Below are 15,868 nucleotides of genomic sequence, written 5' to 3'. Positions count from 1 at the left end.
CGATCTCGATTATTTTTATCCATTAAAATATGTAACACTTAAAAGAATACCATAACTATATCTGCTTTTTTTTGGTGGTCATTCCGTTTTGTTTGTTTTTTTTTTTTCGTTTTGTCAAATTAATTCCTAAATATTAAAAAACTGAGAGTTGCAGGATAGGATAGGATAGGATTAGACTGAAATCACAGGATAGGATTGTGGATGCAGGATTCACGATAGGATAGGATAGAATTGTCAACTTATAGGATAGCAGCACTGTATGCTGACTTCGGCAAGGGAAATACTTTTACTGAAGTTGGTATTAAATTCTTTGAGACACTTCTTTATTCTCTCACTGTTTGAGGACAAAAGCTTCGAAATTCTTTTTGTCATCTCTTGTCTATCTGTACAAATTATATAAGAACATAAACAAAATTAAAAGGTGCATTTATGTTGCACTGCGTACAGCAAACTTGGTTATAATGAAGTCACTGGGACTTTTTAAATATTAAAGCGACTAGTTTTCATTTACATGTAGATACCACTCTTAAAGTTCTAAGAACGTGTTGAAAACTTGTCATCACAATATATAATGTCGCAAAAATAATTTGAAATGAAAAATTCCTACAAGTGATAAAACATTTTTGAAATCAGCGACATCATTTCATGTAGGCATTCCTAGTGATCCAATAATTAGAAAAAAATATATTTTAATTATGCGGTGCTGCAGATTCCGAAAACATGATCGTATTTCCTTTGCAATTTATTTACAATTTCTTTCTTTTTCCCGAAGATGCATTAAAGTTCCTCATTTAATTATTTCATTCTGTTTTCTCTGAAAATCAATCGTTAATAGAGTTTTTATTTTAATTTCTCTTCAAACATTGATTGATTGATTACTCAATTAATTAATTATTCAAGTAAATACGTAAGTAATTTATTTATTTATCTATTTATTTAATTATCTTTCTATCTACATATGTTTATTTATTAATTAAACTGAGTAATATTTATTCATTTATGGAGACGTGAAAACCCATTTCTATTCAGCGGCTGCGCTATAGCGTATTTATATTGCAACAACTTATTTTTTGTCCCCCGCTTTCGCGAAAGCGAGGGGACATTAAATCTCATTCGTCTGTCCGTCAGTCTGTCAGTCCGTCAGTCTGTCCGTTTGTCAGTCTGTCCGTCACAAAAACGTTAACCTTGCCCATAACTTTTGATTTAGTGGAGCTATGACTTTCATATTTCACATGTGTATTCCTTGTGACAAAACCTTTCTTTTGGTACCACCAAATTTGACCTTTTGACCTTGACCTTGGAGTTTGACCCACTTTTACACAAAAATTCCAAACTTTTACTTTGGCCATAACTTTTGAATAGTAGGTACTAGGACTTTCATATTTCACAAATTTATTGTTTGTGGCAAGACCTTTTATTGGATAACATCAACCTTGACCTTCTGACCTTGACCTTGGAGATTTACGTACTTATGAAAAAACTTTAACCTTGACCATATCTTTTGAACGGTGAGGACTAAGGCTTTCGTATTTCACGTATGTAATACTTGTGAAAAGACCTTTAATTGGATACTAAATACTTTGACCCTTTGACCTTGACCCTGGAGTTTTAACTACTTTTAAAAAACTTTAACTTTTGTCACAACTTTTTAACAGTAGATACTAGGACTTTTATATCTCACATATGTATTTCTTGTGGCAAGACATTTCATTGGATACCAACAACCTTGACCTTTTGACCTTGACCTTGGAGATTTACGTACTTATGAAAAAACTTTAACCTTGACCATATCTTTTGAACGGTGAGGACTAAGGCTTTCGTACTTCACATATGTAATACTTGTGAGAAGACCTTTCATTGGATACCAACAACTTTGACCCTTTGACCTTGATATTGGAGTTTTAACTACTTTTTAAAAAACTTTAACTTTGTTCACAACTTTTTAACGGTTGATACTAGGACTTTTATATTTCATATATGTATTCTTAATGGCAAGTCCTTTCAGTGGATATCAACAACTTTGACCTTTTGACCTTGATCTTAAATATTTACATACTTATGAAAAATCTTTAACATTGACCATAACTTTTGAACAGTAAGGGATAGGGCTTTCATACTTCACACATTTAATCCTTATGAGAAAATCTTTCATTGAATAAAAATAAATTTGACCTTCTGATCTTGACCTTAGAGTTTACCTACTTTTTAAAAAAACTTTTTTTTACTTTGGCCATAACTTTTTAACGGTCAGGATTAGGGTTTTCATCCTTCCAAAAAAATCAACTTCAATGATAATTTCTAAATAAATAACATGATAGGATGTTCATATTAGACACAATGTGTCATAAAAAATAACATCTCATCTACAAAGAAACCGAAAGCGGGGGACCACAATTCTTTGAATTTGCTTGTTGCATTAACTACGTGTGCATTGTTAAGCCCCATGTTTCAGTATTTTTATTATCACCAGCTGTGAATGAGAGAGACTATTTCACTTTTAACCGTTTCTCAGATTATTTTCCCCCCGTTATCAAGCAATCTTTACTGGAGACTTCAAAGGGCGATTAAAATGTTTATCTAAATGTAATACAGTTCGTAAGACCTTCCTAAAAGAAAAATTTTGATTTCTCTCTTTCGACTAACCAGCTAAAACTGGCACGACTCAATTTTTTTTCTCACTTCGGGGAAACAACTATCTTTTTGTTTTTATGCATTCTGTTAAATTTCCAAAAAGATAGTAATCTGCCGCTCATGCTAAAATGATTTCAAATTAATTGTTGATAGGCTTATTATAAACAAATGCTAATTATTCATATAATTAGATTAAAAAAAATTATCCACACCCTGATATCCTTTTATTTATTCAGATTTTAAAAGACCTGAAACAAAGCATGTGTCATGTTGTAAATTTTGAATTTACCGGGTGGGAGTAAATACAAAATTTAAGTTGTCATGTTCTAAATTTTGTATTTACTCCCACCCGGTAAATTCAAAATTAAGAACATGACACATGGATGAAATTCAAGCTTTAAAACTAAATTCTGCGCCTTGTCTATCAAAGTATTGTCTACTTTGTTTCACATGTATGCCCCCCCCCTTCTTTAGAAAAATAATCTGGTTCTTGATTTTCCATATCAATTATGTCCCAATTATGCCAAAAGTGAATCTATGATTATCATATTCATTTTTTTCAATTAGAAGTTGAGATGAGTTACAATTACCAAAAGTCAATAGAAATGACAATTTGAGGAAAATCAAGAACAACGTACATCAATACCTCAAATATACGCATGCACCTCGTTAATACGACCGCCCCACTCCCTCCATTTTTGACACAGTATACTCATAATCCATGTTAATGTTAAAGGGGACGACCATTTGATTCTAAGGGGGGGGGGGCTGGCAGATAACGGAAATTAGAGAATTCCATTTTTATGTTTTCTTTCTTTCTTTTTTTTTGTTTGTCAGACTTTTTTGTTGAAGAGCTTAATAATGTACTTGATCTTATTGGCAATAAATAATTTGTCATTTACAATGACATGAAAATAAATTAACTGATTTGAGAAAAAAAAATTGCCATCCCCTCCCCCCTTCTCCTCTGAATTAAAAGGTCATCCCTCAAGAAAAAAAATCTTGTCAAAAATCTTAGAAACCTTCAATACTCTTCTTCCTTCATTCCCTTTCCTAATCACAAATAATGCTGTGCACCTGTAAGAGAGACCTACAGTCAAAGAGGTTGAATCAAAATTTCAAGCTTTGATATCCCCCTTCTTTTCATTAAAAACACAATATTGAGGACTTTGCTTCCAATATTGTGGAATGTTCCTAGAACTTTAAAGTTATTTGATGTAATCATATGTACCAGATATATTTATGTGAATATTTTACTAACATTTCCATTATTAATGCATCCTTTGAAATGAGATTTATTAGCAACAGAAATATCAACACAAACTTTTTTCACAATCATTTAATTTCATAGGATGTAAATACATTAAATCATACATGATATACCTCACAAAGTATGAAATATAAACAACTTTCTTTGTGCTTAAAATCTCATGATCTTCTTCAAAACATGAAAAATGTCATAAAGATATTTTTGATCAACACTCAATACCATCTGTCTTTAGCAATTGTAACTATAATTTGCACCTTTTTAGAAAATAAGCAAGTTGTTCATTATCAAGACCATGAAATTGATGATGAATACTGTTACCAAATACATGTAAGTTCAAATTTCATCATGAAATCGCATTTACATAACAACATGAATGAAATTGTCTTTTTTCACAAAAACCAATGTGTCACTACTCAAGTACAAGTACAAATTTCATCATGAAATCTCATTTACATCAAAACATAAATGAAGTTGTCCTTTTTCACGAATACCACTGGATCACTAATCAAGTCAACATGTACATCCTTTGGTAAAGGGCCTTCCTCTCAAAGATGTACACAACGCCTTCTCTTTCTGCCAATGGGAACATGTCAATAATCGCCCAAGTCTGTATAGTACAATTCACATTGTGTTCTATCAAACTAGTCACTTCACCAAACTGAATGTCTAAATGGTTAACTCCATTGAAGACTTTTACGATTGAACAGTTTTTCATCGAACCATGAAATTGATGATGAATACTGTTACCAAATACATGTAAGTTCAAATTTCATCATGAAATCGCATTTACATCACAACATGAATGAAATTGTCTTTTTTCACAAAAACCAATGTGTCACTACTCAAGTACAAGTACAAATTTCATCATGAAATCTCATTTACATCAAAACATAAATGAAGTTGTCCTTTTTCACGAATACCACTGGATCACTAATCAAGTCAACATGTACATCCTTTGGTAAAGGGCCTTCCTCTCAAAGATGTACACAACGCCTTCTCTTTCTGCCAATGGGAACATGTCAATAATCGCCCAAGTCTGTATAGTACAATTCACATTGTGTTCTATCAAACTAGTCACTTCACCAAACTGAATGTCTAAATGGTTAACTCCATTGAAGACTTTTACGATTGAACAGTTTTTCATCGAACCATGAAATTGATGATGAATACTGTTACCAAATACATGTAAGTTCAAATTTCATCATGAAATCGCATTTACATCACAACATGAATGAAATTGTCTTTTTTCACAAAAACCAATGTGTCACTACTCAAGTACAAGTACAAATTTCATCATGAAATCTCATTTACATCAAAACATAAATGAAGTTGTCCTTTTTCACGAATACCACTGGATCACTAATCAAGTCAACATGTACATCCTTTGGTAAAGGGCCTTCCTCTCAAAGATGTACACAACGCCTTCTCTTTCTGCCAATGGGAACATGTCAATAATCGCCCAAGTCTGTATAGTACAATTCACATTGTGTTCTATCAAACTAGTCACTTCACCAAACTGAATGTCTAAATGGTTAACTCCATTGAAGACTTTTACGATTGAACAGTTTTTCATCGAACCAACGTCGTTTGAAATCAGCTTTCGTCCTTCAGCACTGTATGTTTTCACTTCACTTGCAATGTCACCAAAGTACAAAATTTTCAGTTTGAATGCTGCTTGATAGAAGTCCTTCATGTGACACCGCATTCCTTCTGTGAGTGTAATTTCTTTGCCATGGACGACATTGAAGTGGTAGGTGATTTCCTCACTGCACGAGTCCCATATCTGATTTTCTGTTTTAGCTGGCTTGAATCGTCCACTCATAACCATATACATACACCACTCGTAAACCTACAACAAAATAATTTAATCCTGTTAATTTTTAATGTTTTCTTTTTATTTACATTTTTAAAAAAAGCAATACCAGTGCATTTCATTTCTATCTATGAATTTCATGTAGTGTATATCATTTTCAACTTTGAGAAAGAAGATGAGTCCTCCAAAAAAATGGTGTTACCTAAATATGAAAATTAGAATTTTTTTAAATAAGTTACACGTAAAATAAGAATTTCTGAAACATGTCTTATTACTTACAGCATAAGTCTCCATAACAGTGCTCTCTTCTGCACCCTTCTTCAGGCACTGCCTTGTAATCCACCCATTGGCTCTTTCATAGGGGAAGAGCCATCTTCCATACAAAGGGCCAAAGGTAGAAAATCCATCCACAATGTGATGGAGCAAGTGTGTGACTAGGTTCTGTGGTAAAAAAGAAATCTCTTAATTCATGTAAACATATTATAAATTTCATCATATATTTTTTTTAAAAAAGAAAATTAAACAATTGCACTGCTCTTTTAATCATTTGCACACGTTCTGTTCTGTAACTAAACTTTTGGTACAAAACAAAAATGGCCATGGATATCACATTGATAAATTAAATATACATATAAAATGTTTGTTGAAAATTTCTGTGATAAGTGAATGCATTAACAATTAATAGTAATACCTGCATGGAGAGAGGAAAGTCACGCTCAAACATTGCCAGTCCAGTGTGAACATCTTCCTGAAGAGAAGGAATGTCTTCTTCAGTCAGCTGTGGTGAGACCATTCTCTTGATGAGGTTCACAATGATGAACAGTGTTTCCTCTTGCTGATTCGGCAAAAAAACCCTTATGCACCAGGCAAGGGCCCCACTGGTTACAAACTGTATCAAAAACCAATGAATCAACTCAAACATAATTTTACTGGAAATTTCAAAATATCTTAAGATTTAAAGGAAAAAATTAAACTGTTACAAATTTTACAATTATTTTACATGCACACAGAACTTCTAAAATATTGTTCTCTACTAATAGCATACCTTATTTAGTAAATTACAAGAACTTTGTTTACGACCATTGGTAAATATATGTACCGGTAAACAATTTCAATTCCTTTTAATTTAAAGATGTTTAAAAATAATGAAGATAAAGAAAACATACCTGTATTTTTGAATTCATGGTACGTAAAGTCCAAGGCTTTGAAAAGTGGGGTCCGGGTGAGATGTCATAGCCGGAACTGTAAGTTACAGATGCTGCTCTGGCATCGGCAAGCTTTAGTTGCTCTTTGGACAGAGACCACGGGGTAGGGGTAAGATTTGCCTCTGGACTCTCATTTTCCTTGTTGGGTTTGCTTTTCTTCCGCCCTTTCCTAATAAACACTAGTGCTGCAACTGGATCTTCTGTCACCCAGATGTCTGAAAACCTCTGGAATTTCTTTTCGCAGTTACGAACATTACGTCCATCATGTTTTCCAGTTAGCATGTCCAGTACATGGGAGATGAAGTCCGCAATGGTGTGCATACCATCTGGCTGCATCTGCTGAAGAGGGATATATAGATAGACAGACAGACAGACAGACAGAGAGCCATTGAGATTTATATATTATTATTTCATATTTAAGGTACAAACAGAAATGGTGGACGACACCATTGGTCAAAGGATGAGAAAAATTCCATTGAGCGCCAGTTTTCTGAATATTACAAATCTGGACATACCGGTACACCTGGTCGATTAGCATGCTTAAATGCAATTGCAAAAGAACCAATAGTCTCAAAACGTGACTGGTCTAAGATAAAGCATACTGTTAGAAATATGATCATTTCAAAAACAAGAGGCCCACGGGCCTTATAGGTCACCTGAGCGTTATGCAACAACTTTCCAGTTATTGAATTTGATTCATGTTTTAAGCCAGATGCTATATGGTATTCACAATATTGAAAGAGGCACCATTGATTATCATAACAACACACTTACCAGTCGCTTAGCTTGGTTACTGAATACCCATACGCAGGGTAGGGGAACAATATTGCATTCCAACTAATCAGTAATATTCAGCAATAATCAGTAGTGCCCCTAACATTGTGACATAAACCCCTGACCCTAGGTCCACACATTGCACAAATTTTAAAAAGGCACCCTTAAAACTGCCCATCAAAAAATAAATAAATGTTTATCAAATATAAAGGAGTAGATTTCAAACAATTTATTCATTTTCAGTATATAAGTAGAGCCCACCCCTGACCCTGGGGCCTTGAATTCATAATTCTGCAAGATTTAGGCCTATGCTCATCATAACTATTTAGGTAATTTATCTGCTTCATACCCAGAGAAAGAGAAGAAAATTTTCAAAGATTTAATGTATTTTCACTATAAAAATCAATAGAGCCCCCCCCCCCCTTACACCAGAACCCCTGACCCTGGGGCCATAAAATTCAAAATTTTAGAAGAAGCATGTTTGCTCATCATAACTATGTACTGAGTTAGTTTATTTTATTCCTAGGAGCAGAGAAGAAGATTTTCAAAGAATTCATGCATTTTCACTATAAAATCAATAGAGCCCCCCCCCCCCCCCCACACACAAGAACCCTTGACCCTGGGGCCATAAAATTCACAATTTTTGTTCAGGCACTCTTGCTCATCATTACTATGCACTTAGTTAGTTTTTTTTAATACCTAGGGCAAAGAAGAAGATTTTCAAAGAATTCATGCATTTTCACTATACAATGTATAATCAATAGAGCCCCCCCCCCCCCCAACACCAGAACCCTGGGGCCATAAAATTCACAATTTTGGTTCAGGCACTCTTGCTCATCATAACTATGCACTTAGTTAGTTTATTTGATACCTAGGAGCAGAGAAGAAGATTTTCATAGAATTCATGCATTTTCACTATACAATGTATAATCAAGTAGAGATCCCCCCTCCCTTAACACCAGAACTCTTGACCCTGGGGCTATAAAATTCACAGTTTGGGAAAAAAGCACCATTGCTCATCATAACTATGCACTTAATTAGTTAATTTGATACCTAGGGGCAGAGAAGAAGATTTTCAAAGAAATTATGTATTTTAACTATATATAATCAATAGAGCCCCACCCTAACACCAGAACCCATGACCCTAGGGCCATAAAATTCACAATTTTGGTAGAGGCACGCTTGCTCATCTTAACTATGTACTTAGTTGATTTATTCAATATCCAGGAGCAGAGAAGAAGATTTTCAGAGAAATAATGCATTTTCACTATATACTTATTTAACTCCACCCTAACACTAGAGCCCCTGACCCCAGGGCCATGAATTTCACAGATTTGGTAGAGGACTCAATGCTGATTACAATCATGCAAACAGTTTGACTGCTTGATCTCATTACCAAATTTGTGAATTTTATGGCCCCAGGGTCAGGGGTTCTGGTGTTAGGGCGGGGCTCTATTGATTATATAGTGAATATGCATTAAATCTTTTAAAATCTTCTTCTCTGCTCCTAGGTTATAAATAAACTAACTAAGTACATAGTTATGATGAGCAAGAGTGCCTCTACCAAAATTGTGAATTTTATGGCCCCAGGGTCAGGGGTTCTGGTGTTAGGGCTGGGCTCTATTGATTATATAATAAAAATGCATTAAATCTTTGAAAATCTTCATCTCTGCTCCTAGGTTTTAAATAAACTAACTAAGTACATAGTTATGATGAGCAAGAGTGCCTCTTCCAAAATTGTGAATGCCTTAGCATCTAGCTTAAAACATGAAACAAATTCATCATTTGAAAGTTGTTGCATGATGCTCAGGTGACCTATAAGGCCCGTGGGCCTCTTGTTAAAAATGGGATTAATTTTAGTGGTTTTGGCCCCACCCCTCAGGCCCCAGGGGGAAGGGATCATTAAATTCACAATTTTTGTTTCCCTTCACCCATTGACGCTTTGTGCCAAATTTGGTTGAAATTGGTTCAGTGGTTGCAGAGAAGAAGCTGAAAATGTTCAAATGTTAACACACGACGGACGAAAACGGATAGCAATAGGGCACCTGTGTTTACTCACTCGATTTTTAGAGTCCTGTAACATTTTTCAAAAGAGTCCCACAGAAGATAATGGAACACATACAGCATGAAAACAAGAAGGAAGTACCTAAATCACTTTAAGGAATGTCTATCACTGTTATTGATTTCTTTTTATCCATCTAATGAAGACATCATTAAGGATTTCTTCAAAAGAATTCGGTTCAGAGTCAAGATCACAGGAGGAGGACGTTGGTAGTAGCAGCAGTTTGTTTGACGGTATAGCAGCAGTATGGTTGACTCCATAGTAGAATCTTTTTTTAAAAAAAAGGCAGAAACCTGGTAACGTGAAGTCAATTTTTATGTTATATCTCTTTCTAAAACATAAAAGCAAGTAGGAGAAATCTAGAAACCTATCAAATTTCACAGGACCCATAATTTGTCTGACATCATTCTTTTCAGCAGGTGGAAGGGCACAGTCTTGCATTTCTGCATGTTTTTGGCTATATAATAGCGGTATTCTGCTGTCTCGGGTAGAATATAATCTTAGACAGAGAATGTACCATGCAAGTCAAATTGATAGGAAAAATCTAGAATACTTTCTGCAAGTACAAAAGGATAGATATGATAAACGATATAACCTGAATCAATATAAAGTTTGTCACCTGGTTGCTATTCTACTAGAAAGTCCAAATACTGACCTGGAGAGTCACAAGCTGCAGTCGAGATACTTTGGTCCTTGTTTGGTGCTACAAAAGGTTAATTATTTATTATACGGAGTGCAGACAGACAAACAATCAGCATCAAGATTGTGCATCACAACTAAATGAAACCATACTACGGTGACAGAATGTCATGGATGGAGACTGCTTTGAAGAGATTTCAGAAGTCGATTTGAATTTAATTTCCAATTATCAGAAATTAATAAATATCCAGAGATATTTCTGACTTAAATTTGCTGATTTTCCTTCTTGAGACATTCATACTACTTCACCCTAGAAATGAAAGGATTTTATTCAATCCCAAATACCTTGAGTCCACGGATCTTATTCACAAGTAGACTAAATTACGAGAAATCTCTATACGATCGTCCATCAACCCATATGAAACAGGCAATGATATACATGTAATTTTAAATTGAAACATTATCAACAACATTGACGTTGTATCAAAATAACATTTGAGTCTGGAATAAATATATTAGTGACATATCTATATTCAGAAAACTCCAACGATTTGGTGCACAGAAAGTTTTTGACATACACTTTCATGTCTCGAAGGTGTCGTAAGAGTCCGCAAGCAATGAGGTACAGTGAGCGAGGGGGGTACGGCTGTCCATCCTGTTTTCTAGTTTCAACGATAAATCGTCCAAGATAGTAGTTCACCTCTTCGGTAGTCATTTCATGTAACGCTTTCACTATTTTGCCGGAATCATTTCTATGTGAGCGCCAAGACTCAATAAAGTGCCCCGTCACAGCATGATACGCCCGTCAAATATTATTCAATAATCATGAATTGGTTAAGATGAATGAAAATCAGGTAGCCTTGATTAACAGATTGACACAAATTTCAATTATCTAATATCCATTTCTTATCATACATCTCTAAGAGACTTTACAGTGTAGGGATTGATTATAACAAATAATAACATCATATACTTCTAAACTATGTTAGAGCATAACAAATATCCATCGATCTGCAGCTTAAAATTGTTAATTGCATATTTTATGAATTAATGGAAATGCTATTCAAAAATCAAACATAAATTATTCTTCAGACTATAACATTTTAAGTGAGGCATGACTGCAAATTATTGCAAATATATATAAATTGAAATATAATTTTTTTTTCAATGAACATGTATAATTAGTTTTAATCATATTGTACAATACTAATTTAGTTTTAATCATACACTACAACATCAATTTGTTTTAATTAATTACACCAACTGAAAGATCTTGGACTAGCCATCAAGAACTCTTTATTAACACAAGCAACCATGAGGCCATTTCTTTTTGCCCAACTCTCAAGGGATAAATTAAGATAACTCTGCATCAGATCTATAGAGACCTCTTAGCTCCTGACAATAAACTCATTAATTTCTCTCTAATTTGACATGCAAATTTCTGCTATCAAAATTCTTCTTAACCTGTGCTTGATATTCAAGCCCATGGGACAAAATGAATTCCTCTCAAAGCATAAACATTTGTTACAGATTGCAATAAAGTATATAATGAAAAAATAAGTTTTTGCTTAATTTAACATCTTTTAATAAGGATACAACTATATTTTTACATTTTTTAGGATGATGAAATTGTGAATTTAAAAAACTTAGTTTAAAAAAAATAAATCACTTAAATTAAAGGTCACAGTGACCATGAAATAGGCCCAGACACACCTGTACTTTAGATGTATACTTTTGCCAAAGCTCTAGGTCTAATAATGTTCTAGTTATAAGCTAGACAGGATTTTTCCATATTTGTTTATAGTATATTTGTTGCAAAAATATTTTTTTTCAATGAACACATATATTATTAGTTTTATTATACAATACTAATTTAGTTTAAATCATACATTAAAACATTAATTTGTTTAAATTAATTACACAAAATGAAAGATCTTGGTCTAGCCATCAAGAATTCTTTATTAACACAAGCAACCATGGGGTCATTTCTTTTTGCCCAACTCTCAAGGGATAAATTAAGATAAGTCAGCATCAGATCTAAAGACGCTCTTAGCTCCTGACAATAAACTCATTAATTTCTCTCTAATTTGACATGCAAATTTCTGCTATCAAAATTCTTCTTAACCTGTGCTTGATAATTATGCCCATTGGACAAACTGAATTCCTTTCAAAGCATAAACATTTGTTACAGATTGCTGTAAGGTATATAATGAAAAAATAAGTTTTTACTTAATTTAACACCTTTTAATAAGGATACAACTATATTTTTACATTTTTTAGAATTATGAAATTTAGACTTTAAAAAACTTAGTTTTTTTTAAAAAAAAATCACTTTGATTAAAGGTCACAGTGGCCTTGAAATAGGCCGCGACACACCTTCTACTCTAGATGTATACTTTTGCCAAGTTTGAAAGCTCTAGGTCTAATAGTTTTTCTAGTTATGAGCCGGACAGGATTTTTCCATATTTGGCTATAGCATCTATATTAAAGGTCACAGCGACCTACTTTTTGTGCGCGACACACCGTCTACCCAAGAAGTATCAGTTGACCAAGTTTGATAATCCTAGGCCTAATAGTATTCAATTTATGAGCCGGACAGAAATGGACAGACGGACAGACAGACGGACAGACATGAAGCCTATAACATAATACGACCCGTCTTAAGACGGGCGTATAAAAACCCGGAACGCTCAGGCTGTGTTCTTCTTGGTATTGCGATTCTCATGGGACTGTATCAAATCCTTAATTTCAGTCTCTGACAGGGGTGTAATAAAACGGTTACTTGCCGCAGATTCCTTCAAAAAAGGCTTCGAATCAGGAAAATCTAGGTCAAAATTTCCGGTATTTGTGTATTCTGATGACATATTATCCATCTCGTTGGATATGTCGTTCCGCGTGGTTAGTCCTTATTCATGCATTGTCTGAGACATAGACAACGTCGGAAAACCTTCAAATACGTCATTTTCTTTTTCTAACTGTTCACAGACCTGGGACAGGGTTACGTCATCTATATCCGACTGAAAAATGTCAAATGGGTCTGGAAATTCATTAAATAAATATTCTGATGCGGGACACTCGTCAACCTCCATCTTGACGCTCTGTAAGACTGCGCGCAAATGATGGTGGCGCGAAAGCAAGTTTGACAATCTGGGCGGAGCGTAGACAAAAGGTCAAGTGACCAATGATTGACATGATACAAGTTCCTTATTAAACAATTATTTGGGTATCACGTGATATTCTGATGGGTGTGAACTCGTTCGCTAGCGCAAACTCGTCACTACCCATCAGAATATCTCGTGATACCCAAAATAATTGTTCAATAACTGTAACTTATTGAATGAGCAAATGCATAGAAAGTTCTTTAAAAATATTAATTTATTTTGCTTTGAAGACGGCAAACAGCTTTGAATATCCTGGGTTTTGCTTGCATAAATGCATTTAATTGTGAAAGTACTTTTTTGACAAGCAAAATATGTAAGCGGACGATTTGATGCATCAAACAGGTTGGGCACACACCCCCAAATGGTCATTTAACACCCGTTTGGTGGTCAATCGCCCATTTCGGCGTCTTTTTAACCTACCAAATGGTGGTCTTTTTTATTCAAATCCAATTTTTATTGACATAAAGCAAAAGCGCATTTACTTAGGCATTGGGGAATTTAAATTAACACATTCCTCGCACATTTAAAACAATTTAGTCAAATTTCCATGTGGAATTTCTATGAAACATCGTAAAAACAAAACCCCTAATTGTTTGTGACGGCCGAACTATTTGCTCTAACAATACGAAAAATTATTTTGTTGTGTATAGTTCGGTAAAAAATATATTTAAACAAGAGGTATTAGTCTAGAGAAGTAACTTTTATATAATTCTCTATAAAATCCCGTTAAACACGAGCTCCTCGTATTGTATTCGTATGGTGGGCACTTATCGCTATAATAGTCATTTTCCCTACATTTGGATGTAACATTTATTCTTTATTTTCTTTTAGGATGAAGTTTCGATTTCTGTGCGACCCTTTGTGGTTTAGTATGCATATCTATGCTTTATCTACTATATTTATTAAATATTTTTGAATAAAAAATTTACAAAGTGACATTTGCAGTTGTTTTTATTCCAGGATTTATGTTTTTGAGCGATTATTTTATCATGAATTCACGGCATATCGTATTTTTATAAAGAATAAAGCCATAACCTGCTAAGTTAACGATAAAAGCGAATTTTTACCCTTCCTCTTATTTTAATTTTTGAAAATTTTCACTAATGGGCCTCCGTAGTTAAATCAGTATTTAAAGCCAAGTTCGGAAAAGATCGTCATTTTTAATTGATTAATATTATTGATCGGTTACCCGGATGACCGAAATATGAAGTGATAAACACGATTAATAGACTCAACAAGGTCACTAACTCCTTCTAAGGTCTCTTCATTCAGGCATTTGCTTTTCTGTAAAATAGTTAACCTGATATTCACAAGCATATTGAGCAAGGAGGGATCTTTATCGTGCCACACCTACTGTGACGCTGTGCCTTCGTTTATACGGTCTCATCCGAAGGACTGCCCCATTGAGTCGCCTTTTACGACAAGCAAGGGGGTACTGAGGACCTATTCTCACCCGAATCCCCACAAGGAAAAGGAAACATCAGAAAGAGACAAATATCTGCACTTTTCTCGTAGAGGATAATCATAATTTTATCATAAAGATGTCCTCAATTAAGCAGCGATCTAATTTAACATGCATTGTGCTCCAAGAGTAGTTTGCGTGTTGATTGTCGTGGAGTCGATTGTCTTTCTTTTGAAATGAATATATAAAAGAAAATGGTATATGAATTATTATTTAAAACTTCATTCAAATAAATAAAAAAAAACAATGACCCTTTGTTATGTTAAGATTTCTCTCTCCCTGAATTGAATATGTTTACAAACGCATTGTAGCAAACGAAACCTAAATCTCATTCTTCAGTCTGTCCGATCCTCAAGTCTTGGATTTGATTTGTGGTATTGCTGATTTACCAGCAAAGAGCTTAGTCATTAATTGCAACCAGTTTAATTGACAGTATATCAATACGATTTCTGCATTCAGGAGAAACCTTTATGACTGCTAAAGGGGTACAGCGAACATTGTAAGCCACATCCAAGTAAGAGAACAGCAGAAAAATGCGCTAGTGATGCTGTTGAAGCTGAAAACAGAAGAAATGTTGTGTAAGGAATAAAGGAGCCATCTTTTTTAATGTGTCGTTGTGACTTTGTCAAGTCTTCCAGCCTTGATTAGAGTGTTACATGGTGTTACAAAAGTGTTGATAAACTTTTGGACAAGTGGATGTAACAGAAAAGACATATTTTCAATTTCATCCAACATATCACTTTTTGATTAATGCCTGAACTAAATCAAAACACCTTCGTACATACATAGAGTTCTTAGAACAATACTGAATTACATTGAATATTGCAAATAGCCAGAACTGAGAACATGAA

The 15,868-nt window shown here is 34.2% G+C and overlaps 1 protein-coding gene across 1 annotated transcript; it reads right to left on the bottom strand.

Annotated features, from left to right (window-relative positions):
• Positions 1-4,020: 4,020 nt before the first annotated feature.
• Positions 4,021-7,262, bottom strand: LOC134253065 (uncharacterized). Its single transcript, XM_062735580.1, has 4 exons — positions 6,881-7,262; positions 6,406-6,603; positions 5,994-6,155; positions 4,021-5,750 (listed from the first exon to the last, which is right to left on the bottom strand). The coding sequence occupies exons 1-4, from the start codon at positions 7,253-7,255 to the stop codon at positions 5,265-5,267; spliced, it is 1,221 nt and encodes a 406-aa protein (XP_062591564.1). The 5' UTR covers positions 7,256-7,262; the 3' UTR covers positions 4,021-5,264.
• Positions 7,263-15,868: the final 8,606 nt, after the last annotated feature.

Source organism: Saccostrea cucullata, unplaced genomic scaffold (genome assembly GCF_032062105.1).
Source record: "Saccostrea cucullata isolate Sc308-1 unplaced genomic scaffold, CSIRO_AGI_Scuc_v1 ctg3465, whole genome shotgun sequence".
Lineage (NCBI taxonomy): Eukaryota > Metazoa > Mollusca > Bivalvia > Ostreida > Ostreidae > Saccostrea > Saccostrea cuccullata.
This window is presented reverse-complemented; position numbering and strand designations above follow the sequence as displayed.

Excerpts from the sequence above, each read along its gene's own strand:
- LOC134253065 (XM_062735580.1), bottom strand. The coding sequence starts at position 7,255 with ATGCAGCCAGATGGTATGCACACCATTGCGGACTTCATCTCCCATGTA. Across the intron at positions 6,156-6,405 it reads ACTTTCCTCTCTCCATGCAG|AACCTAGTCACACACTTGCT; the intron begins GTATTACTATTA and ends TTTTTACCACAG. Across the intron at positions 5,751-5,993 it reads CTGTTATGGAGACTTATGCT|GTTTACGAGTGGTGTATGTA; the intron begins GTAAGTAATAAG and ends ATTTTGTTGTAG.